General features: G+C 41.0%; 1 protein-coding gene across 1 annotated transcript in view; it reads right to left on the minus strand.

Annotated features, from left to right (window-relative positions):
- TBC1D9 (TBC1 domain family member 9) overlaps positions 1-26,859 on the minus strand; it is a 512,458-nt gene that overhangs the window by 197,504 nt on the left and 288,095 nt on the right. Inside the window, exons 7-10 of the mRNA XM_053703695.1 lie at positions 18,119-18,325; positions 7,154-7,324; positions 5,896-6,046; positions 4,541-4,755 (exon numbers count right to left, since the gene is read on the minus strand). Of these exons, the coding sequence (XP_053559670.1) occupies positions 4,541-4,755; positions 5,896-6,046; positions 7,154-7,324; positions 18,119-18,325 (744 nt within the window). The remainder of the gene's footprint in view (positions 1-4,540; positions 4,756-5,895; positions 6,047-7,153; positions 7,325-18,118; positions 18,326-26,859) is intronic.

Here is a 26,859-nt window from a genome sequence, read left to right on the forward strand (position 1 = left end):
CGCGGCCTTGCAAATCTGTTCAACAGAAGCCTCATTTTTAAAGGCCCAGGTGGAAGCCACAGCTCTAGTAGAATGAGCTGTAATCCTTTCAGGGGGCTGCTGTCCAGCAGTCTCATACGCTAGGCGTATTATGCTCCGAAGCCAAAAGGAAAGAGAGGTTGCCGAAGCTTTTTGACCTCTCCTCTGTCCAGAGTAAACGACAAACAGGAAAGATGTTTGACGAAAATCTTTAGTAGCTTGTAAGTAAAACTTCAAGGCACGGACTAAGTCCAGATTATGTAAAAGACGTTCCTTCTTTGAAGAAGGATTAGGACACAATGATGGAACAACAATCTCTTGATTGATATTCTTGTTAGAAACCACCTTAGGTAAAAACCCAGGTTTGGTACGCAGGACTACCTTATCTGCATGAAAAATCAGATAAGGAGAATCACATTGTAAGGCAGATAGCTCAGAGACTCTCCGAGCCGAGGAAATAGCCATCAAAAACAGAACTTTCCAAGATAAAAGTTTAATATCAATGGAATTAAGGGGTTCCAACGGAACTCCTTGAAGAACTTTAAGAACCAAGTTTAAGCTCCACGGGGGAGCAACAGGTTTAAACACAGGCTTAATTCTAACCAAAGCCTGGCAAAATGCCTGGACGTCTGGAACCTCTGCCAGACGCTTGTGCAAAAGAATAGACAGAGCAGAAATCTGTCCCTTTAAGGAACTAGCTGATAATCCTTTGTCCAAGCCCTCTTGGAGAAAAAACAATATTCTAGGAATCCTAACCTTACTCCATGAGTAATTCTTGGATTCACACCAATAAAGATATTTACTCCATATCTTGTGGTAGATCTTCCTGGTAACAGGCTTTCGTGCCTGTATTAAAGTATCAATGACTGACTCGGAGAAGCCATGCTTTGATAGAATCAAGCGTTCAATCTCCATGCAGTCAGTCTCAGAGAAATTAGATTTGGATGATTGAAAGCTTGACGCCTGTATCAGGATGTCTTCTAGACACGGAGCCACCGCAATGCCTCGCGGTCTTAGAACCGCCAGAAGTGAGCCCAGAACCTTTGTAAAGATTCTCGGGGCTGTAGCCAACCCGAAGGGAAGATCTACAAATTGGTAATGCCTGTCTAGAAAGGCAAACCTTAGAAACCGATGATGATCTTTGTGAATCGGTATGTGAAGGTAGGCATCCTTTAAGTCCCCTGTGGTTATGTACTGACCTTCTTGGATCATAGGTATGATGGTCCGAATAGTTTCCATTTTGAAAGATGGAACTCTGAGGAATTTGTTTAAGATCTTTAGATCCAAAATTGGTCTGAAGGTTCCCTCTTTTTTGGGAACCACAAACAGATTCGAATAAAAACCCTGTCCTTGTTCCGTCCGCGGAACTGGATGGATCACTCCCATAACTAGGAGGTCTTGCACACAGCGTAGGAATGCCTCTTTCTTTATCTGATTTGCAGATAGCCTTGAAAGATGAAATCTCCCTTGTGGAGGGGAAGCTTTGAAGTCCAGAAGATATCCCTGAGATATGATCTCCAACGCCCAGGGATCCTGAACATCTCTTGCCCACGCCTGGACGAAGAGAGAAAGTCTGCCCCCTACTAGATCCGTCGCTGGATAGGGGGCCGTTCCTTCATGCTGTCTTAGAGGCAGCAGCAGGCTTTCTGGCCTGCTTGCCTTTGTTCCAGGACTGGTTAGGTTTCCAGGCCTGCTTAGATTGAGAAAAAGTTCCCTCTTGTTTTGAAGCGGAGGAAGTTGATGCTGCACCTGCCTTGAAATTTCGAAAGGCACGAAAATTAGACTGTTTGGCCTTTGCTTTGGCCCTGTCCTGAGGAAGGGTGTGACCCTTACCTCCAGTAATAATTTCCTTCAAACCAGGCCAGAATAAGGTCTGCCCCTTGAAAGGAATGTTGAGTAATTTAGACTTCGAAGTCACGTCAGCTGACCAGGATTTAAGCCATAGCGCCCTACGCGCTTGGATGGCGAATCCGGAATTCTTAGCCGTTAGTTTAGTCAAATGAACAATGGCATCAGAAACAAATGAGTTAGCTAGCTTAAGTGTTCTAAGCTTGTCAATAATTTCAGTCAATGGAGCTGTATGGATGGCCTCTTCCAGGGCCTCAAACCAGAATGCCGCCGCGGCCGTGACAGGCGCAATGCATGCAAGGGGCTGTAAAATAAAACCTTGTTGAATAAACATTTTCTTAAGGTATCCCTCCAATTTTTTATCCATTGGATCTGAAAAAGCACAACTGTCCTCAACCGGGATAGAAGTACGCTTTGCTAAAGTAGAAACTGCTCCCTCCACCTTAGGGACCATCTGCCATAAGTCCCGTGTAGTGGCGTCTATTGGAAAAAAATTTCTAAATATAGGAGGTGGGGAAAAAGGCACACCCGGTCTATCCCACTCCTTGCTAATAATTTCTGTAAGCCTTTTAGGTATAGGAAAAACATCAGTACACACCGGTACCGCATAGTATTTATCCAGCCTACAGAATTTCTCTGGTACTGCAACTGTGTTACAGTCATTCAGAGCAGCTAATACCTCCCCAAGCAACACACGGAGGTTCTCAAGCTTAAATTTAAAATTTGAAATATCTGAATCAGGATTCCCCGAATCAGAGATGTCATCCACAGACTGAAGCTCTCCGTCCTCATGATCTGCATATTGTGACGCAGTATCAGACATGGCCCTTACAGCATCTGCACGCTCTGTATTTCTCCTAACCCCAGAGCAATCGCGCTTGCCTCTTAATTCAGGCAACCTGGATAATACCTCTGACAGGGTATTATTCATGATTGCAGCCATGTCCTGCAAGGTAATCGCTATGGGCATCCCTGATGTAATTGGCGCCATATTAGCGTGCATCCCCTGAGCGGGAGGCGAAGGGTCTGACACGTGGGGAGAGTTAGTCGCCATAACTTCCCCCTCGTCAGAATCTTCTGGTGATATTTATTTTATAGTTAAAGACTGATCTTTACTGTTTAAGGTGAAATCAATACATTTAGTACACATTCTCCTATGGGGCTCCACCATGGCTTTCAAACATAATGAACAAGTAGTTTCCTCTGTGTCAGACATGTTTAAACAGACTAGCAATGAGACTAGCAAGCTTGGAAAACACTTTAAACAAGTTTACAAGCAATATAAAAAACGTTACTGCACCTTTAAGAAACACAAATTTTGTCAAAATTTGAAATAACAATGAAAAAAGGCAGTTACACTAACGAAATTTTTACAGTGTATGTAACAAGTTAGCAGAGCATTGCACCCACTTGCAAATGGATGATTAACCCCTTAATACCCAAAAAAATAATAAAAGACAAAAACTTTTTTTTTTTTTTTCAGTCACAACAATAGCCACAGCTCTACTGTGGCTTTTTACCTCCCTCAAAAACGACTTTGAAGCCTTTTGAGCCCTCCAGAGATGTCCTGGATCATGCAGGAAGAAGCTGGATGTCTGTGTCTGTAATTTTTGCTGTGCAAAAAAACGGCAAAATAGGCCCCTCCCACTCATATTACAACAGTGGAAAGCCTAAGGAAACTGTTTCTAGGCCAAATTCAAGCCAGCCATGTGGAAAATAACTAGGCCCCAATAAGTTTTATCACCAAATACATATAAAAACGATTAAACATGCCAGCAAACATTTTATATTACATTTTTATAAGAGTATGTATCTCTATTAATAAGCCTGATACCAGTAGCTCTCACTGCATTTAAGGCTTTACTTACATTAGTTCGGTATCAGCAGCATTTTCTAGCAAATTCCATCCCTAGAAAAATATTAACTGCACATACCTTATTGCAGGAAAACCTGCACGCCATTCCCTCTCTGAAGTTACCTCACTCCTCAGAATATGTGAGAACAGCCATGGATCTTAGTTACTTCTGCTAAGATCATAGAAAACGCAGGCAGATTCTTCTTCTAAATACTGCCTGAGATAAACAGTACACTCCGGCACCATTTAAAAATAACAAACTTTTGATTGAAGAATAAACTAAGTATAAAACACCACACTCCTCTTACGACCTCCATCTTGGTTGAGGCTTGCAAGAGAATAACTGGATATGACAGTTAGGGGAGGAGCTATATAGCAGCTCTGCTGTGGGTGATCCTCTTGCAACTTCCTGTTGGGAAGGAGAATATCCCATAAGTAATGGATGATCCGTGGACTGGATACACTTAACAAGAGAAAAGAAAACACCTAGGTGCACAAACTGTTTGGAATGGAGCCTATTGAAGGTTTTCCTCTCTAGGGTCAACAAATATAAGATTGCAACATCAATTCCGGAGTTATAGAATGTAGGGCTCACCAGGCAAATAAAGGAAAATGTCTTCCTCCCTTGTTACATATTATTAAAGTATATTTCTTTGAATAACATATTACTGTATGTAGATAAATAAAAATGAGAATGTTGGCACAATACATTATCAAAAACTAGCATATTGTTGACAAAGACATTTGGGTCAACTATATATTCCTTAATATTACAGATAAACACCTATTTATTTTGATTCAATGCATTTATGGACTTACTTGACAATAGCCAATATTGGGATTTCTGAATGCATATGCAGTAAGCACCCTCCTAAGGGCAGAAATGCCAATTTCATTTTGGAATGCAGGATGTTCTGGCAGAGAACGGTGCAAATCCCTCTCAATCTCCTCTGTGGCAAGATTATACTTCCCCATGGACTTTTCAACCAGCTCCTCATAATACCCAGGGTGTGTGGCCATCTCATTAATAGCTCCTATCAAGGGAAAATAGGAACGAGTATTACAAAATTAAATATGTAATCATTATTATTGGTTTAGGGTCTATATGATCTATATATTCTGCATTTTAAAAGAAATTGCAGACACATTAAATGTATAAGGGTTCAAATATCCATAATAGAATTTCATCATTAGATAGACAGCATTTAATGCCAAAATGTGCCCCTCACATCATCCCATCCTTTTTCATCTTCTAATTATTTCAAATTAAGACCAACACAACATTCGAGACTGTTTTAGAGAGGACACAAGTCTTTGCAAAAGTAAATAAACACATACGTCACTTAGATATTATCTTTAAAAGGGACATGAAACCCCAAAACATTATTTCATGATTCAGATAGAGAATACCATTTTAAACAACATTCCAATTTACTTCTATTATCTAATGTGCTTCATTCTTTAGATATCCTTTGTTGAAGAAATAGTAATGCACATGGGTGAACCAATCATACAAGTCATCTATGTACAGCCACCAATTTGCAGCTCCTGGGCCTATTTAGATATGCTTTTCAACAAATTATATCAAGAAAATTAGATACATTTGAAAGCTGTTTAAAAAAAGGATGCTCTATCTAAAACCATGAGAGAAAAAAATGTGTGTTTCCTATCCATTAAAAGTTAGTACATTCCCACAAGAGCAAGGCAACTTTTTAAGCTTCCTTTAAGAGGCCTTGCTATAAGGTAAGGTGCACAATCATGCCACTGTAGATTTTTGCAATCACACCCAATGTGGAATCATATCATTACTGCTATCATTGTTTAGCAAATTGGCGTTTATAATATTTTTAAAGTTTTACTATTATTACTCTCAAATATTCCCTTTTGCAATGTGGCTTTGACGATCCTTTGGTGCCATATACAGTCGGGATAGGTGAATATTGGATTTTTGCCATTTGTTTTGTAATCGCAAAAAATGAAAAAATTTCGCTTTTTTTTTTTTCTTTCTTTTTTTTTTTTAAATTTGCCAAAACATTCTCCTTCCTTTTGTCCAAACAAATATAGCTTCTAAAAACTTGAACTTGTGCGGGCTGAGTTCGCTAGTTTGAATCCTAAATTCTATAAGAAACTAGAATTGACCTCATAAAACATTCAGATGGTCACAATAAAGTCACCTGATAATAGTAGCCAGAGCTCCCCTCGCATGACTTCTGGGATGCCTTTCAGCACAAGTTCTCTGGTTTTCTCTGTGCGATACATGCAGACACCTTGCCCATATTCTGCAAAATGTAATTTCCATGCTTGTTCCTTTAGAAATTCTTTGGCCTATGAGAAAATGTTATTATTTTGTATTTTTTATGAAAAAAAGAAAGTAATCCTATATAGCTATTTTTGCATTTTGTTTAAAAGGAGTTGGCTTGTTCATCTAGTTATGTCCCTTAAGAGTGCTAAATGTTTACTTGTTTATACAGATTGCATTTAGTTTATTAACAACTTCTTCAGTCAGCATTAATTGGCTCTGTTCCAGTGTGTTAGACGAGCCATGCAATGTATCTTGCAAGGTTTCCAATTCAAGGTCAATTCAATCCATTTTAAAAAACATTAGAATGGAATGGGGCCCATACAGGTATTTTAAATCCTACTTTGAAAATCATATTAGTTTGCTTTGCAGTTTACAAATTTTCACTATTTATTGCATTTACCCTCCTAATGTAATCAAAATCTGTGATAACTGGAGAACAACATTTTTAGCTGCCAAAGACAGTTGCAACACATTGTTAGCCATTGGGAATAGCCCTCTTTTGCAGACACGGGGTTACAAATATTGATTTAAAACTTTATTGTTCATTTATGCTAATTATTTCTACTACAGTCATGTCTGGATTCGTGACGTCATTTACAGAAGTATTAAACTAAAAGGATACACTGTTCTATATAGTGCATGTTTTTTTTTTTTTATAATCCGCACACAGCTGCAGACCACTTATTGGCTGACCTGGCTGTATCTACAGGTTAGTAACAACACTCAGTATGTTACATTACATAATAAAATTAAGAAAGCCCATGAGGTGGGTAGAAAAAACAGTTATATCAATACACAGCTGTTTATTTAGCTTAGCTGCAAACTACTCATTGCCATTAGAAGTAGACTAAATCTTTACTGAGCATGTGCACCCCCTGTGGCAGCCTAGAGCCCATATGTTCTTATTATCGGTATAAAATTGCTATGACATGTAGCTGGACAATACTATTTTTAATTAACTCAGTTTCCAGTGGTACATAATTAGCTACATTTCAATAGTTACTGTCATAATATTTATAATATAGTAATTTATAATGATTCTGTTTATACATTTAAATAATGCTAAACAGACTGGATTTACATTTTTGACAAAGTTGTATTCTATTAAAAGAAGTTGCTTTGGCGATTACCAGTTTAGGGTTGAATTCTTCTGGCGACCTCCTGCGATACATGGTCATTAGTGTCTGAGTGGCTGTTGGAGCACTGTTTCCATTGAGGTTGAATGGTCGCTCTCCTTCCACCTCAGCACTTAGACTTTGCTGGGGGCTGCTGGAAACATAAGTGCTGACTCTGGAGTAAGTCTGTAAAAATAAAAAATATAGACTCTTTAAACATTCACAGTTAGACAAATTCTGCAAATCATTTAAAAGCGACTGTACATTACATTCAACGGCAAAGTTTGTTGATGCCAAAGTTAAGGTTCTTCCACATACACATTAATGTCTGGAAATGTCCAGGTTTGCATTTTCAATTAATAGGAAATTCTGAAGCTAAATTCTCTGTCCCCAGAACTGTAACGGCAACTACAGAAACACTAATACTCCTATACCAGAAACTTGTGATTCTATAAACCCTGGAATTGAGTAGTCTATCATTCAAGCCCCCATGTTTTCTCTCTTTTGTATAATTTAGTCCAGTGTTTTTCAACCAGTGTGCCGTGAGAGATCCTCAGGTGTGCCGCGGCAGACTGACAACAGTGCGGGGTGTCCCTCTTTCTAATTTTGAAATATTGGGAGGTATGTGACAGGCTCATCAGGCATCATTTACAACCATGACATTGACATTCATTCACAGACAATCATTATGATTGTTTGTGAATGAATGTCAATATGTCATGTATAGTTTGTAGGAGGCATGGCATGACAGCACAGTACAGTGTGTATATATATATATATATATATATATATATACTGTATATATATCCTGTATTAGGCTACAATGTGTGATTTTGTAAAATTTTGGGATGGTGGTGTGCCACAGGATTTTTTAATGTAAAAAAGTGTGCCACAGCAAAAAAAAGGTTGCAAATCACTGTTTTAGTCTATCATTCAGTCAATCAGACAATGGTTGCCTGGCTGACTCAGGGACATTTTTTAAGAAGTTCTAACCACACCCACGAGGTAAAACTGATTTCCAGGTGCTTACATGATAAATTAATTTCTTTCATGATGGTGAGAGCTCACAAGTCATCAAGTATGGGAATATTCCCCTCCTGATAACAAGGAGCAGGCAAAAGAGGCCCCAACACACCAGAGCTTTAAATCCCTCCCACTTATCATGATCCTCAGTAATACATATATCCAAGTTAATGAGATAAAAAGAAAAGCAGGAAAGATAAAGTGGGGCAAAAAAGTGCAAGAAACAACTACTGCCGCCACATGAACAAAATTAAAGGGTGGGACTCGTGGACTCTCACCATAATGAGATTAATTTATCAGTTAAACATATATTTTGTTTTCTTTCATCAGATGGTGAGAGTCCACGAGTCATGTGTGGGAATCAATACCCAAGCAGTGGAGTCCACGAGATCACCATGAATGGGGGGACAAATAGTGAAGGTAGGGCATTTCTGCCATTCAAATAAATGAATGGGAACTCCATTTAATAGGACACGAAACCCAATTTGTTTCATTCATGATTCAGATATAGAGCATGCAATTTTAAACAAAATTCTAGTTACTTCTATTATCACATTTTCTTTGTTTTCTTGGTATCTTTTGTTGAAAAACATAAATTATGCTTACCTGATAATTTCCTTTTCTTCTGATGGAAGGAGTCCACAGCTGCATTCATTACTTTTGGGAAATAAGAACCTGGATGAGGCAAAGACACCCCAGCCAAAGGCTTAAATACTCCTCCCACTCCCCCAGTCATTCTGCAGAGCAACAAGGAACAGTAGAAGAAATATCAGGGTGAAAAGGTGCCAGAAGAATATAAGGACGCCCCACAGAAAATGACAGGTGGGGAGCTGTGGACTCTTTCCATCAGAAGAAAAGGAAATTATCAGGTAAGCAAAATTTATGATTTTCTTCTTAAATGGAGAGTCTGCATTCATTACTTTGGGAAACCAATACCCAAGCTATAGAGGACACTAAATGCAAAGACGGGAGGGTACAAAAGGCGGCCCTTACTGAGGGCACCAAACCTGAACCTTGTAAAATAATGGAAGTAGCTGGATATTTTTAAGAGGGCTTTTTTTTTAGTCAGATAGGCCACAGTGGATATTTTTGCTTATGCTTTATTTGTGTCTAATTTATCTTGTCTTCTATCTTGTTTGAAAACTCCTGTCATGTGAGTATCTTACCTCTCTGCATGTAACATTGGGCCAGGTAACTATCTGAAGGATAACAAACAGTTAATTGCTGTATTTCTTTCCCTGTCCAAAATTAGAGAAGTCACATGAATGGTTCAACTTGGTACGTGATCAATAAACAAAATCTCAACAAAGAACCTGTGTATTCCTTGACTGTGGATATTTGTGTCAGGGAAAACAACAACAGTTTTGGTGCGTTGGCCGGGAATTGCAATATCTCGGAATCCTCTTCAGGCAGACACCTCTGGACTCTGGAGACACTCAACAAAGACCAGTCAAAACAGGCAAGCCACCTTTAAATGGCTTTAGCTTAATTGGTTGTGTGTCTCTAGGTAAGGGGGAATATGCTTGAACATTCTGGGTGATGCGATTCCTAGAGATTTTGTTTATTGACTTTATTGATTTTACTGTGATATCACTCATTTAATAGTTTAATTGTAACTTAAATTATTAAAATAATTTGGTTTTGATGAATTTGTGTGACCAGGAGGTTGTCAGCAGAACAGGCAAGTGAGAGTGGTACTGGGTCCTCAGTCTCAATAAGTCTCCGGGGGGCTTGGGAGAGAGTTAGAAGAGAGAGTGAGGCGATGCCCTTTGCTCAAATCTTGACCTGGTTGGCATCCTAAGGGAAACACAAAGACAAAATGTACTGCATATGTATAAGAAATTACCGGTAAAATAGGTGCTATCTGAAGGAGACTGGGTCTTCTGGTGCGTAAAACTTAAGTTGCAATTGAGAAATATAAGTGTAATAAGTGCTAGCTGAAGACAGGGTCTTCTGGTGCGTAAAACTTAAAAGGCAAACAAACTGTAATATACGTAAAATAGGTGTGTAAAACTATAGTAGCAATTAAGATGGGACAGAAATCCAGTAAGGGTAGTCATGAAACAGAAGAGGGACCCAAGTGGCCCCAGGGTCCCCTGCAGCCTATTTGGAGCGACATTGTGGTCCATTAATTAATTCCTATCATGATAAATGGGTAAATACTAATAGAGCCAAAAACACACCATTAACCACCTGAGGGTACATGGAATTTAGATTATTTGCACACATTGCAGGACAGGTTACTTAACACACAGAAAAAGAATAAGCCCAAGCTTTCTGAATGGAATGTCTATCTGAAATGGCACGCAGAAGCTGAAAAACATCAGCTGGCCTCTCTGAAAACCTCATTAGAGGAAAATTTCAGAAAACAGATAGAAGGAGAAAAGGCAAAGTTACAGGATCCCACTTATAACCTCCCGTTGCTGAGCAAGGGAGTAAAGAAAAGGAAAGACAGAATTGGTCCACCACCCTATAGTGAGCCAGATCTAGTGCTGGAGCAAGACATAGTGCAATTTCGTGCCCTATACCCCGCATTGTCCCCACAACCTCCAATAGAGCATGTGCCCACAGCCCCCCCAGCAACTCCTGTGCTGCGCAGATCTAACAGGAATAGACAAATCCCTAGTGGGTAAGTTGGGTTTGTGACACACACAGCCCTTGTGAAAACATTCACAAAGACTCTCACTGGTGTAAGTGATGAGTCAGAGATTTGTGGCAGTTTTTTGAGTCTGTATTTACTCCATAAGAAAAAGTAAAATTCATTATCAGTGGGGAACTGAAACTGCTAGGAGTGTTACTGCCTGGGATGCTATAGCTGATGAAAAAGACAAGATTAAATTACACCAGTGGTATACATACACACACACATACAGAAGTGTATTGCAGAGACGTTTACTTCAGCTGTACATTGGAATAAAATTAACAGATAAGTTTGCAAAAGAAATATTGCAAAATTAAAGCAGTACGGGGGAATTGAGGATGTGTAAAGGAATGCAAAAACCTTTATAGTCAGTGCATTTGTAAATGGCTTAGACCCAGAAGTGTGTAAACAATTACAACTGTCAATGCTAGGATGGTCAACCCTGCCATTTGAAACAGTGTGCACAGGGGCTGGACAAGTGTACCGGACCCATAGAACAGAGAAAAGTTAATGAAAGCGCAAGAGAGAGCAGCAGAGGCTCAGACTGCAATAACTGTTCAGAAGCTCAGACATTTTGCTAGAGACTACTGGTCATCCAAACAGAGAAAGGGGAACCAGGGAGGGGACAGACATGACAGAGATGGACAGAGACAGGGGGGAGGTGGTAACTCCTTTAACCCTGAAGTTTACGCAAACTATGACTGACTAGCTGATGATAATACACTGGTGACTGTCACTGTTGAGCAAGGTAAAGAGCCTACTGTGACTGTAATGGGGAATAGCATCCATTTTTAATTAACATTGGAGCCACTAGATCTACACTATCTAACACCTTGTCCTCATATATTCATGTAGCTTACCAAAAACCTGCAGGGACCATGAAATTTGTGATGACGTCAAAAATAATTATTGCATGCAACTAAGATCAATACTTAAGTCTCTCCACCTGCAGGTAAAGGCTGCGCAGCCCCAGAGTCACAACGTGCCAGTGCATGCCATCGCTCCTGGTGACCTGGTTATGGTCAAGAGTTTCTCCAGAAAACTGCTCTAGAGCCAAGATGGAAAAGGCCCTTCCAAGTACTGCTCACCACTAACACCGCTGTAAAGATTGCTGAAATTAATTCCTGGATCCCATTGCAAGATTGCCCCACCTGAGACTGATCCTTTTGTTGAAAGGCCAAAGAACAAAGACTAAGTGTGTAGGGGAGTATAATTCTTTATTCCTTGCTATCTGAGTAATGAGTAACTGGTGGACTGATCATCCTCGGTACGCAGTAATCATACATCTGATGATATTTGCTACTCTTATCTTTTGTGTAATTGTGCAGAGCATTGTGGCAGCCAAGTTGCTATTACGCTGCAAATTTAATTAAGCATTTGTATTGTTAGAGTGATCACTCAATTGCTATAATGTTATCTGTTATAACTCTTTTATTTCTTACTGTACAGGTGAATAGCACCCCATGGGCTAAAGACAACTCCTATATCCTTGCCACCTGTACTATGTACAACGCCTTAAATTTAACTGATTCTTGCTGGATTTGTGGTTTTGTGCCTAGGTCAGCAGGCCATGGTACTCCATACATAGGTGTCCCATTTCAGATAGACATGCTCAATCACACTGATCTGCGTAAGTTAGACATGCACAAAATGATTGACAGACTCCAGTATAACCAGACTGTTAGAGTTCACATAGTTAATGCACCTAACCAAGGACTGGTGTGTGTACGGAGTAACCCTAACCACACTGAGGGAATACATGTGGGATATTCTGACTGTTCAGGGTCCTCCATAAATATCACTACTGCATCTGACTATGCCTTTATTTCCTGGTCCTGCCTCCAACCAGATGGTAGTTATTCTGATGACTGTGGGGGACACTGCTCTGTGCATAATTTTACTGCTTTGCTACCACTATTTAAAAATTGGTTCTATGGACTCCGGTCTTATCACAGCCGTAAAACTATACCATTATTAACTTCTAGGGGTACATATTGGATATGAGGTCAGTGGGGATATAGGTGGTTGCCCATTATGTTACAAGGTTCTTGTTACCTAGAGAATATCGTCCCAGGGTTCTATCCCTCCCAACAGCTGCCTGAAGGTTGCATCTGCTCCTGTAGGGGTATGCTGGTAATCATCTAACTGTAAAATCCTCTAAAAGTCAGTAAGTGGGAGCAGGATTTCTCCCTGCATATGGGGCTGTACTTTTGATGTATAAGGTTCACTTGTTGGTAGATTTGTTGGCCGAAGTACTCAATGAGACAACTGCCATAGAACTGCTCTCCCAGGAACAGGTACAAAACAGGATGGTTGCATTACAAAATGGGATGGCCTTAGACTGCATATTAGGAGTTTATGCACTTGTGCAGGATTTTTGTTGTGTTTTTATTCCTAATAATTCTGCACTCATAGCTGATCATATAGACAACATAAGAGAAGTACAACAGAGGCTGAGAGAAGTACCTCAAGGGTACCAAGATGGTACAGCCATCCCCCCCAGAGTACAAGTACAATCTGACTCTGAAAAACATACAAGGCCATAGACCCAAGGATCTATCAAAACAAGGCCCCTTAGTTCGACATGGAACTAGCAAGATTCCAGATGGAACCAAGTCCACCGTCCACTTCCCGACCAGGAGAAGCCCTTAGTAAGGACTCCGCCTCCCGAAGAAGCGAATATCCCCTAAAGAAAAAGAAGAAGCCAGAAGGGCAAACACCGCCCTCAAGGCCCGAAGCCACCGGCTAAACGGGAGAAAAGATCCCCTGCAAATGTCCTAGAAGGACTACAAGTAGTTCGCCTAACAGAGGCACAGTCAACCCATTCGCCTGCAGAGCAGAGAATCCACAGGTTTCCTGGCAAACCAAGCTGGGAATGTAACCCTAAGGCGCACCAGAAGACTGTAATCCAGCGCCAGCAGCTGGGTAGAAACACACCAGTCTAGAGACGGAAGCCACCCAACTAACCCCAGATGATATGGGTTACTCTGTGGCAAGGAGTATCCTCCAATAGACCGAGCCAGCCCTGACTCGGTCAGGTAGATGGAACAAGGACATAGCCCCATTTCCCAACAACCGTGGAACATCCCGACCGGCCCAAAAAAAAAACACAACTGGGACAGGAGCGAAGCCCCAGAAAGATTAAGACTCAGGAAGAAAAAACAGGTCCAGGTACCTAATAGTGCAGGCAACTATACCCTGGAACTAAACACCCCGACTGGCCAAAAGGCCAGACTAGAGAAACAGAGCATATCCAGAAAACACTGACAGCACAGAGAACTCGAAAGCTCTTACCAAATGAAGGAACCACCCCTAGATAAGTTCAACTCTCCAAGGAGCAAGGCCAGAAGTCAAATGAAGAGACTGCACCAGGCCACCGGACAACCGAAGGGATACCTCAAGTTCCCAAAACCCTACTAGCAGGGCTAGTCTCCCCGTCTCCTCTACATAGGCAGAGGACACAGGGGAAAGAAAAGATGCTATACCTTCCCGGCTCCGGAAAAACCTGAGCTAAACAAATCCCCACAAGGACCAACCAACGTCCGGAACACAGATCCCAAAAAGGAGATGTAATCCACCCGGATACAATGGAAAAAGACCCAAGGTCTCATAACAGACCTTACGTGGCACTAGAGTAAGAGCCATATCTAGATACACTAGAAACAGCTGACACGCACCCCCTTAAAGGTGCCAAACCAGCAATAGGTTTCAAAATACAAATCCTTCCACATGCTGGACAAACCATACAACATGTTGAATCAAGTCCCATAGGACCATCCCGGGGTCTGAAAAATAGAAGGCCAAACCACTCAACCAGTGGCAATGGGGCAATACGCCCGCCAGCCCCCTCCCACAAAGAGGTGGAACTCTAAGTTCTGATGAAATCAGATGTCAAATGGAGGGATGCAGCCAGAACCCTCCCCTGCCCAGACATCCATGACTGAAGGCTATAAGAGGACTGATACAATACTTGCCCGCCTCATGTAGCCACAGGTCCTCTCGAATGCTTAGTGGAACATAAGAAAACAGTGATAACTTGAGCACTCAGCGCTACTACTGATCCAGCAGAAGCAGCGTAACGTGTCTGAACAGCCACAAAACCTAACGAACCCGACAGGACCAGCCTGTACCCCGAGTCCTAACCGGCAAGCTGCATAAATTCTCCCACATTGGGGAAAAAAGGAAAACAGACATTATTAAACATAGGACTAACATGTCCAAACAACTTCTGAAGAAGTAACAAAGAGTATTGATCTCAGAACGTTCCCGAAGGAATCAGAACGAAAATAAAAGACATCCCATCGGATACAAAACAAAATATAAGGCAACCCGAAGGTTAACGCCCAAAAAAAAAAGACACAGGCCTAGCCGTAGGACCAGCCAAACGGAGCCCTACTTGTCAAAACTGGGAAAGAACTCCAAAACAAAGACAATAGGAGATTACCTCAACTTCACATGTCTAACGAGTTGTACCATTTGGACTATCAGACGGAAAATTCTCATATCTGAGAATTACAGGATCACTCAATAAGTCAAACAGATGTCTGAGCAAAACACGAAAGCACGCAATCTGGTATCGAAAGGCACAACACTCTGAAACAGCACCCTCAGGCTGCGGAGCTCCCCCCCCCAAGGTGGAACACCCGGGACAATAGGGCACGCACACATTCTCAAAGAAACGTCTGGATCCTGCAGACGAGCAAGTGCCAACAAGATCTGCAAACGAAAACGTGCTGTAAGCTCCGGGGGAACACGCCACCCCGCGTGGAGAAACCATAAACTGGGTTACCCGCATGTGTAGGAGGAATAATCAGTAGGGAACTCGCCCCCTGGAAGACAGGACCCCCAGAGGCGGATGGCTCATCAGATCCCTGATTCCCCGAGCCCGAGGAACCGGGTGCTCTTATATGGCATATGGAACAACACTGGTTGACAGGAGTCAACGAGGCCAAACCGGATTCGTCACCGGACACAGAATCTGAATCTGATATCCTAATCATCTCTGTATCAGAACTTTCGAAACTGAATCTGAAATGATCACAGGCTCAGCATCAGCATCCCCCATAACTGTAAAGAGGATTTAGGAATATGGATTATAAACAAAAAAGGCACCTGACACCACCAATGGCTGGGGCACTCACCACCTCCTAAGACCAGGCCCCTGCGGACTAGAATATCTCAGTCGCTAGATGTACAGGAATGCGGAAATGAGAACAGAGCATAACCACGCCTGGACACAGGGTGAACCGTACAGTAAAAAAAGCGTGCAAAAGGCCTCAAAGTTCCAAACCACAAGTCCATAAGTCCTACACATAAGCAGGTTGAATCACATAAAAAACATAATTATAAACCCCACTATCCAACAACCCCCTCAGGAGATGTTAATCCTCAATTCCAAGATACTAACAGAGACTCACTGAGACCCTTATGTTATATGATAAACCCGTGAGGTGATAGCCACACGGAAAACATTCATAATACAATACATTGAATAAAGTAAAATGAAATGATCTTACCGGAATCAACGCCGTGGAACAGGAACATGGCCTTTCCAGTGTGACGAATAGTGGCATCGCCTCCTCCATGGACTTGAGAGAAGAAAGCAGGCAGCGGAGCGAAGTTCGACAACGCCGATTGTTTGAGGAGCTGTTAACATGATTCGGGATGGTTTCGCAGAAAGAGACTTCCTGCATCTCCGGACTCTAACTTTCATCCAAGCCCTCACTGAAAGACTGACAGGACTACTTAAAACTCCTGTCCCATGTCGAAGAGTACTACCCTCCATAAGAGACAAAAACAAAAATTAAAAAGTTAAAAATTCTGACACGTCTCTGCCAACCTCCTGAGACGAAAGGCAAAGAATAACTGGGGGATGAGGGGAGTGGGAGGAGTATTTAAGCCTTTGGCTGGGGTGTCTTTGCCTCCTCCTGGTGGCCAGGTTCTTATTTCCCAAAAGAAATTAATGCAGCTGTGGACTCTTTCCATTTAAGAAGAAAAGCAGGGGCATAAGCTCAGGAGCATGCACGTGTCTGGAGCCCTATATGGCAGCAGTTTTGCAAGAATGTTATCCATTTGCAAGAGCACTAGATGGCAGCACTATTTCCTGCCATTTAGTGTTCCTGACACTTACCTAGGTATCTCTTCAACAAGGAATACCATTGAAACTACATTTGATAATAGAACTAAATTGGAATACATTTTACAAATGTTGGGTTTCAAATCCTTTACAATTTAAAAAAATAGCATATATTCAAACATATCCAACCTTAAAGACATTGCAGTGATAATACAAAAGGGGCTATTTGGACCCAACATGTTTTTATATTTGCACATCACCTGGCATTGATATTGGAACACATTGAGATACAGACTTAGCAAGTATACAGCGTTAAAGGGTCAGTAAACCTAGAAAATAATGTTATATAATTCTGCACATTAATTATATAACATTATCTTAGCCAAACTTTATGCAACATAATATTGCCGGTGAAATTTGATTAAAAAAGAACGTTTTTTTAGACTGCCACTCTTGATCTACTGAGCGGGTCTGGTTTTCCCCTTAACGCATCTGGGCAGTTGTCTAGTCACAGCCCGGCCCGATCGCACCATTACACTCAATGTAGCTCGCTCCTGCTCTGTCCGATAGCGGAAGCGAGCTACATTGATTGTAATGGCACGATCGGGCCGGGCTATGACTAGACAGCTGCCCAGATGCACTCAGGGGGAAAACCAGACCCGCTCAGTAGAGAAAGAGCGGCGGTCTGAAAAATCCTCGTTTTTTAATCAAATTTCACCGGCAATATTATGTTGCATAAAGTTTAGATAAGATAATGTTATATAATTAATGTGCAGAATTATATAACATTATTTTCTAGGTTTACTGCCCCTTTAATACCAATTAGTGGCTCCATATGCTCCGAGATTGTCACTCATTATTTTATTTGTTTATTTGAAGTAAGAGTGGGCTGGGACTTGTTAAACATGATGGTGAGAACAAATTGTGCCTTATTAGCACTAGAATACACCAGTAATTTAAAGAAGCCGAGTAAGCTCCCACATAAATAATTATAATACAGTAATGGAGAGATGGTATTAGATTATAGATTGTTTTATAATATTAAGCTGTTTATATACATTAGATGCTAAAATTCTCATAATGCTAAATTATTCATTTAAACGTACAAAGCATTTCCCCAGTGGCAAACGTTAAGTTATTATCTGTATTTTTATAACCCTGAGAGAGAACTGATGCTAGAGTGCTGCTTTGGCATCAAGGGTTAAACCCACTATCATTAATATATAGATTATTCACTTACTTCTTCATCTAGGCTGTTGTCACTTCCAGAAATATCTATATCGAAGTACATTTTTGAAGTAGTTTGTTGCAAGAAATCGGAAATCCTCTGGACAAGAAAATCTCTGTCCTTTAGCTTGGCAAACAGGAAAGTCATTCTGTTTTTTGTACTGATAGAAAGTGGACTTGGCAAAACGCTGGAACTGTCTGCCTTTTCCACTATTGTTACCTAGAAAATAAATGCAGCACTGCATTTTTACAGAATCTATATTGATAAACCATTATTACAATTGTTTTACCGATTATCAAAAACATACCTAGGTTTTACAAAATATCAATCTTTTACCCAGAACTACAAAGGCATAAAAATGAGAAAAGGAGGTACCTTAATATCTCGGACAAAAAAAGAACAGAAAGAGAAAAGGAAATAACAACAAAGAAAGTCAAAAAAAAAAAAAAAAACAAGAAAGAAAAAAGATCAAACCCATCATCCACACATATCCTGTGTAGAACAATTGTAATATTCATAAGTACCGTTTGGTTCCCAACTCTAAAGACTATAGCTTTTGCTCTATATGTACTAGGTGGTAAGTGTGTTATTCATAACCCAATAGAACCAGATCTTCTCAAATGACTCCCTGGTATTCATGATCCATGAAGCGGCTTCATACATTCTAAACGTGTTTTTTATCTAATTCCTTATTTCCATCCATGATGGAACCCCCGTTTTCCAATGATAGGCTATAGCTGTCCTAGTGATAGTACACATTATTCTAATGAAAGTGTTAATATCTTTGTTATATTTTTTGTTTCCTGTGTGTAGCAAAGCTTGTGATATATTGAGCTCTATCTCCTCTTCTAGTATCGTGCTAAGTAGGGTTGAGAGAGAATGCCAGATCTGTTTGACCCCTTCACATTACCATCACATGTGCTTAAAGGTACCTACACTCCCACAGCCCTTGTAACATAGTCTGGATTTGGCTAGTGACGTGTGGGAGGTTATGACTGGTGTAAGATACCAGCAAAAAGCTGTTTTAAGGGAGTTTTCGCGTAAGTCTGCGCTAATCAGACCTTTGCTAATCGAGCTAAATATGTTCTCCCATGTGCGTTTGTCATAGGTGATGTTGATGTCTTCTTCCCACTTAAGCATTAGAGATGTCTTTGGGGTATTATTGTTGTCCTGAATAGCTAAGTATAAAATGGATATTGTGCATTTAGGTCTAGATGCTAAGGACTACATTTTTTCCAGTGCTATGGGGGGATGAATCCTAGTGTCGCCTATATATTTCCGTATGGATGAGGATAACTGTAAGTATTGAAACCACCTTATCTCTATTGGTGTCAGTTTGTCCTGAATCTGAGTATAAGTCATAAGTTTGTTGTTAAGGAGAATGTCCGCTACTCTGTACAGCCCTTTATTAGCCCATTTGTCTATATTGACATGGAGCTCTTTAGGTAAAATGTTCCTTAGTGGGATCATCACTGTTTGTATTGGTAGTATCGTGTTGTGTTTTGTTATCCATTTTTTAACTTGTCTGGTGGATGCATATGTCGGAGATCTGTATGTAGGTGTACGATCTGTTTGATCATTCCACAAAATGTCATCTACCTGTGACAGATCCTCTATCCCCGCCTCTAATTTAGGCCAGATTACATCCCCTTGCTTTCTCCCCATCAGCATTGTTTGGGATATTCTCGCTGCCTTATAATAATCTAACAAATTTGGGATGCCCACTCCTCCTAGAGTTTTATGGTGTGTCAGTGTAATTGAGGGAATTCTCGCTTTTTTGCTGCCTCTGACGTAAGCTATTAATTATTTTTGTAATGTGGACAATTCCAGGGTTGGTATTGGTATAGGCAGAGTTCGAAATAAGTAAAGTAGTCATGGAAAAATGTTCATTTTGACTGCGGAAAGGCAATTATACCAAGAAAAGGTGTATTTCTTCCATTTCTGCAGGTCTTGTCTTATAGATTTATAGAGTGGTATGTAATTATGTTTATACAATAGATTGAACTGAGCTGTTAATTGTATCCCTAGATATTTGAGAGAGTGTTTTACCCACTTGAATTCAAAGTTAAGTTCTATGGTTTTCTTAGTATGGGGGAGTAAAGCTATTGGTAGTGCCTCACACTTCTCAAGATTAATTTTATATCCCGAGATCTGTGAAAATTTATCGAGAAGATTATATAGGTTCGGGAGAGATATCAAGGGTTTTGTGATTGTAACTAAGATATCGTCCGCAAACAGGGTTAGATTGTAGTCGTGATTAGCTATTTTTGCACCGGTTATGTCTGGGGACAATCGTATTCTGGCTGCTAAGGGTTCTATGCAGAGTGCGAATATTAGGGGAGAAAGAGGACACCCTTATCTGGTTCCATTCCATATGGGAAATGGTTTAGACCTATAGCCTGCTGAAACCACTTGTGCTGTGTGATTAGAGTAGATCGCTTGGATTGCCTTAATAAAGGGACCATCAAAGCCCATATGTCACAGAACTCTCATCATATATCTCCAATCTATCCTATCGAACGCCTTCTTTGCATCCAAAGATAGGAGTTTTGTTTCCCATTATGCTTCTGAAAAGTTGTTGCAAATAGTTGGGCAGATCTTTACCGGCTACTATCTCTGGTATACCTTTTAGTCTTAGATTACTTAGATTACTGCTCCTGTTCTCTAGGTCCTCTATTTTGTCTTGCATCTCCGTGAGCAGGTGTTGATGTGAGGATACAGTTTGTGAGACCCTAGCTATGTCCTCAGTGATTGCTTCTGTGTGTTCTTCGAGGGTATCTATTCTGCCTCCCAGTTCAGCGATATCCGATCTGATTTCTGTCAGGCTTGTAGTAACTGCCATGTGTATGGAATCGATTTTGTCCCATAATTTATCGAAGCTGGTTGAGATATATTATTTTGAAACTAGAGATTTTAGATCTCCTTTAGTCACAGGAGTCTGGTCTGTGACTGATGTTGTGGTTTCTGAATCTGAGTCCATTTCTTCTTCAGCTTCTATATCTGGTTGATCAATCTGTTTCATTGACTTAGACAATTTAAAATAAGTGTTCAGTGATGAAATCTTGCTTTGTTTATCCTTAGCAGATTTTCTGGCAGACATTTCAGGAGATATGTGGGTATCCACAGACAGTCTCTGGAAGGTATCCTAATGGATTGGAGAGTAGATATCGCCAGAAGGGAGATCAGCCCTGTTAAGAATAGGGAACATCTGGAGATTCTATAAGCTGGGGGAGAGGCCCACACCGCAATTTCTTTGTTTACCTATGTATATATGGTACCGGAGTGACTGGAATATTACATAAGTTCACTCTGTTGTATTATGAGTGGTATGTTCTAGAAGGCTGTTCCCCTGAGACCCACACATATCTTTTTGCCGCTCTATGGGACACAGGTCGTCTATCCTCCAGGGGAATCTCGGGTGTCTGTAATTCTCTAGTGTAGCACTTGCACAGCATGCATCTGAAATTTAGGGGGCACGCATTCTTCTAGGTGTTGTTGACATCCATTTATTCACGTATGCAATACTTTAGGCCTTGCTCTGCTCCCCAGGGTCAGTGTCCTCACAGGACGATAAAGGAGGAGGGGATTCAGGATATGACTCACCACCACTATGGATGACAGGAAAAGGGAGGGGAGAGAGTAGTGTCTTAATATGTTTAAGTTGTTGCTACTGATTTTGGGTTCCCAAAACTTTCGGTGGGTGAGACCTTGCCGGGGGCTAGCAACTTGAATGTGGGGAGGTCTCAGGCTCTATTTTATAAAGTGCCAGTCAAAGTTCCCAGTAGGCTATAAAATATCTGTGACCCAGTACACTAGTTGCGACCAGCTCTGTTTCAATGAGAGCACTGTCTGACAACTAGGGTTGTGAAGAAAGATAGTGGTTTTTCCTGCCACTGGTCTTCCTGCAAATATGTGGTACTGGCCCTGTAGCTTACAATTTAGTACCAATAAAGTGATGTTTCAGTTGCCAAGTGTCCCCAAGTCTGTGGTCAGTTGATCTAGGGTGTATGATTGATCATTTGCTGCATCGTCATGGAATAGGGCCTCTGGAGTGTTTATATCTCTTATTAATCATAAAGTACTTAGAATCTCACCCTTGCTGTCTTTATGATGCGTGGCTCTGCTTCTCATCCACCCTCGGTGGGGTCACTGGCACCTTTGTTGGGAGAGCAGCTAGAGAGGTCAGTGCACAGGCTGGTGCTAGCGGCCAGACTCTGTACTTTAACCACCCGCCTCCAGCCTAAACTCACCTCCACACCTCTGCCAGGCTTCTCTACCTCGCGGCTGCAGCCGTTGGAGAATCAGCCGGAGGATCCATCTCAGTGACCTGATAGGTAGAGTGCTATTACTGGCGCTGCCACGTGGGGACTAGAGGAGACCTTCTCTACATACGGCGCAGGCAGTAAATAAGCCCCTGCTCCTTACACACTTGACCTTAAAGGACTGAACAGTACCCTGCAGACCCTAATACATTTTTGGGCTCTCAACGGGACAGACTCACATCACGTTCAGTGGAATCTCACAATATTCTACACTAATATAGCTTGATTATCACTTTATGGGGCCTCACTAAGTGACATGAACTGACCTCAAAGAGGCCTAGTCTCCTGCTACCCCTGTTGCCGCCAAACATCAGTTAACTACTACATACTGCACAGGGATATCTTGACAGCCAGGCCCAGGATCTCACAGAGACTGAACACCCTATATAACTATCCTTAAGTCTCCTGGTTTGATAGATATCTATTGTATAACTGAAGAGTCAATGCATACATTTTCAAAATAGATCTTTCTACTGAAACCACATTCCTCAAAGTTACAAACTGAGGCCCTGAAAACCTAGTAAAATAAAACCTTGCTGCATTAATATTGTCTGCCCTCTCTCCTTCCTTTCCCGTCGGCCTTTTTTGCCTACGGGTCATACCCCACGATCCTTTTTCCTAACCTGCTCAGGGAGAGCGCACGCCCCTGGAGAGAGAGGCAGAAAACTAGCGGCTGAACTCACAGACCTTCAGCCTAGATATCTCTGAAACACGACTCCTGATTGTCACATTTTTCCATTTTAATATATATCTTTAAGAGATTATGATGTGCTAAGTGCACCTTGCAGGGGGGGGGGGGGGTGCCGAATCTCTGTTCTCCACTTACCACTTATCATAAGAGGCTCTTGTAATTTCATACCATTGGAATTTTGGAAGTCACACTATCCTTACGGTATAATATGTCTCACTCACAAAAGAAGAAGCCTAAACATACTGATGTCCCGAAAAGGACTCTCTCGGATCACTTTTTGAATAAGACGCCTTATGAACAGGAAATGTCAGACGAAGATTCTAGAGAATCAATAACTTCCACTAAGGGTTCCCATAGACCTACCTCCCATTCCGCTGAAAGGTCCATGAACTCCCATTCTTCTATTTTAGACTCTATTAAAGAGCTCTCAGACAAGATGGACTCACACCACTCATCTCTCAAACAAGAGCTCAAAATGTCAGTTTCGGAACTCAAAAAGGGATATCTCCTCGTTAGGAGAAAGGACTGAAAATTAAGAAAGAAAACAAGAAGACCTTCATCTGGATCACTCCAACCTGCTGGCATATACACAGTGTCTCGCGAAAATGATTACAGACTTAGAATAAAAAATGGCGGACCTAGAAGATAGGTCCCGCCGTAATAATATTAGAATCCGTGGCATACCCGAGGAAGTGGGGACAACTGAACTTGACAAATATCTCTCTGATCTATTCAAAGAACTATTAGGGCCTATACAGGATCAAGAGGCCTTGATAGATAGTGCCCACCAAGCTCTTCGAACAAGAAATGCTCCCTCCGGTTCACCCAGAGACGTAATCATCAGGATGCGCTACTATACATTCAAAGAAAAGATCCTTAGAGCTTCATTCCAGAACAAACAGTTAAAGGACCCATTTCAGACCATCCAGATATTCCCGGATTTATCTTCACATACGCTATCTAAAAGACGCTCCTTTCAAGTAACCCAAGCCCTCCGCCAAAACAACATAAAATACAGATGTGGCTTCCCAGTCAAGTTATTTTTCCAAATCGATGATCACTCATACATCGCCTCCACCCCAGACCAGGGGTGCAAAATCCTACTTTCTGCAGGCCTACTTTACAACCAAAATCAGCCTAAAGACTCCACAGACAAAGCAGAGAAGTTCAATGCCACCGCACCTGAGTGGCGCCCACTTCCACAAAGATTCAACTATCAAGCCAAAAGGAAGGAAATTCTCTCCAATCATGATGACTCTTGACTTCTCCCACTGAGGGAACGATAATTCACCTATTTACATTTGGTCATTGTAATCCAGTGTTCCCACTCTCTTTATTCTCAGGATTTTTTTTTTTTTTTTTATAGTTTTAGATGGGAATACTTGATAATACTATGGTCAAGAGACAACATGGACAGTTCTTATGATGGCTGGTAACGTACTCTATTCTGTTTTGCTAACAGTTATTAAGTTATCTTTTGTTGTATTATTGTTATAATATGTTGATGTTATTATTCTTTAGCCCAGGGATTTAATTTCAATTAGGTTAAACCTTTAGATGGTTTTTCGGGGTACTTTACCCCGCTATCACCTTACACAGCACAACAGATCTGTCTCCAGTTAGATAATCTTCGGCCCACCTATATATTTTAGAGCCATCCTATGTTGTTTTTACCTACTGGCTACAGCAGGCTGGTCTCCACTTCACTTTGAGTCATAGGATGGATACTTAATTATAGTACAATATTAACCCACAACATATATGAGTATACCAATTAGTCATCAGCTTTAACGCTTAAGAGCAGTTGATACTAAATAGGGTTGGTTCTCAGTTTTATATACATCTATTAAATAGCGACATTTACTAATGTGAGGGTTCTAGAACTAGTAAGAAGTGAACACCAATGATTATCTCTTTATCCTCCCTAAGGTATATAGTATACCACCTCATCTTCTAGAAGAGTCTACTATTCTACAAGTTCTCCACCCTTCCACCTTAGCTTACTAGAGGTTAACCTCATTTAGACAGCATATCGACCTCCTATAGCTCTTAGTTATATTGTTATATTTATCACATTGTATTTTTATATCCACTGAAATGTATAGTATCTATATTTTGGCTTTCTCTGTTAGCCTCAAAAGTCAATTTTAATATAATATACCTGAGGGACAGCCATCATCTCCGAAACTGTTATTATTTTCTCAGTATCCATGCAAACATACCTACTGTATAATTTTCCTGAGGTCTTGCGGTCCTGAAGACCCCTAGCTTATAATCTCTTATAGATTTCCTTTTTCTTTTCATTTTTTCTGATGCCTGCCACTTGTGGAGAATCTCCCCTCCCCTCCCACTTTTAGGCACCCCCCTTATGCCAATTTCTATTTTATTCATTTTTATTTATCTAAGTACTCTTAAGTACCCTTTTTTGTATCCCCGCCCCTAGTATAGTTTTTATGTTCAAGACTATACCGAATATCAGTAGCACTTGGTTCACCATATTCTTTAACTTATTGCGTACTCCCAATTATATTTTTCTTTTGTTCTATTGTCATTATATATGCACGCAACTCCAGCCCCCCCCATCTCCATCTCCTTCCCTATTACTTATGAGCGGTTCTCGCCCGCTGAATTTCCCTCCCTTATGCCTGGTTGACATAGCGATATTACGCACATATTTGGATTTGTTATTCTCGTAGATTCGAAAGCCTATTTCTTTCTTTTTTTTTTTTTTCTTTTCCCCTTCCCCTATACACCCATAATCTAGTCATGACACAAATGCGCATTTTGACACTTAACGTACAGGGCCTCAATTCCCCTACTAAGCGCAGCATCATGTTGAATATGCTCCAACGCGCCAGAATAGAGATCGCTCTGTTTCAAGAGACACACTGGTTCACGGACACTGACACTTCTCGAAAATATAAGAAATACCCAGTAATCATTACTGCATCATTTAGTTCTAAATCCAGAGGAGTTGCGATCCTTATTAGTTCTTTAGTCACTTATGAACCTATCTACATAGAGCGTGACCCACAGGCCCGATATATCATACTAGTGTGCAGATTAAACGACAAATTAACCACCATAGTAAACGCCTATGCTCCTAACACAAAACAAATAAAATTCCTTAGACAACTGTTAAGTTTAGTGTCAGCAGTCAAACAAGGCAAGTTGATTTTGGGAGGTGATTTAAATTTAATATGGGACCCTAGTCTAGATAGATTAGGTCCGAGGATCTCTTTGGTAGAGAGATCCACCCACCCCCTCTCAATAGCATTCCAAAAATTATTTATTCAATATGATCTATATGATGTTTGGAGAGCTCTTCATCCCTCGGATAAAGAGTTTACATTTTATTCCCCGCCACACCAATCCTATACTCGCATCGACTTCTTTTTTATGAGCTCATATGCTCTAGACCACGTTGCGCAGGCTAGGATTTCCCCAGTGACCTGGTCGGATCACGACTCTCTTATTCTCACATTGGGCCCACATTTCACCTGCTCACCTCTCCCTGCATGGTGGCTCAGAGACTCTCTAATCACCCACCCGACTCTCAAACTTGAAACTCAAGACATAATCACAAACTTTTTAGAAGTAAACGACACCAGCTGTGTCACTGCAGAAGTTTTGTGGGCATCCCTCAAAGCATTTCTTAGGGGTCATTATATTTCCAAAGCAGCATAGATACATAGAGCTCAGAACACATCCATAGCTATACTGACTTGCCAACTTAGATC

The sequence above is a fragment of the Bombina bombina genome, chromosome 2 (genome assembly GCF_027579735.1).
Source record: "Bombina bombina isolate aBomBom1 chromosome 2, aBomBom1.pri, whole genome shotgun sequence".
Taxonomy (NCBI): domain Eukaryota; kingdom Metazoa; phylum Chordata; class Amphibia; order Anura; family Bombinatoridae; genus Bombina; species Bombina bombina.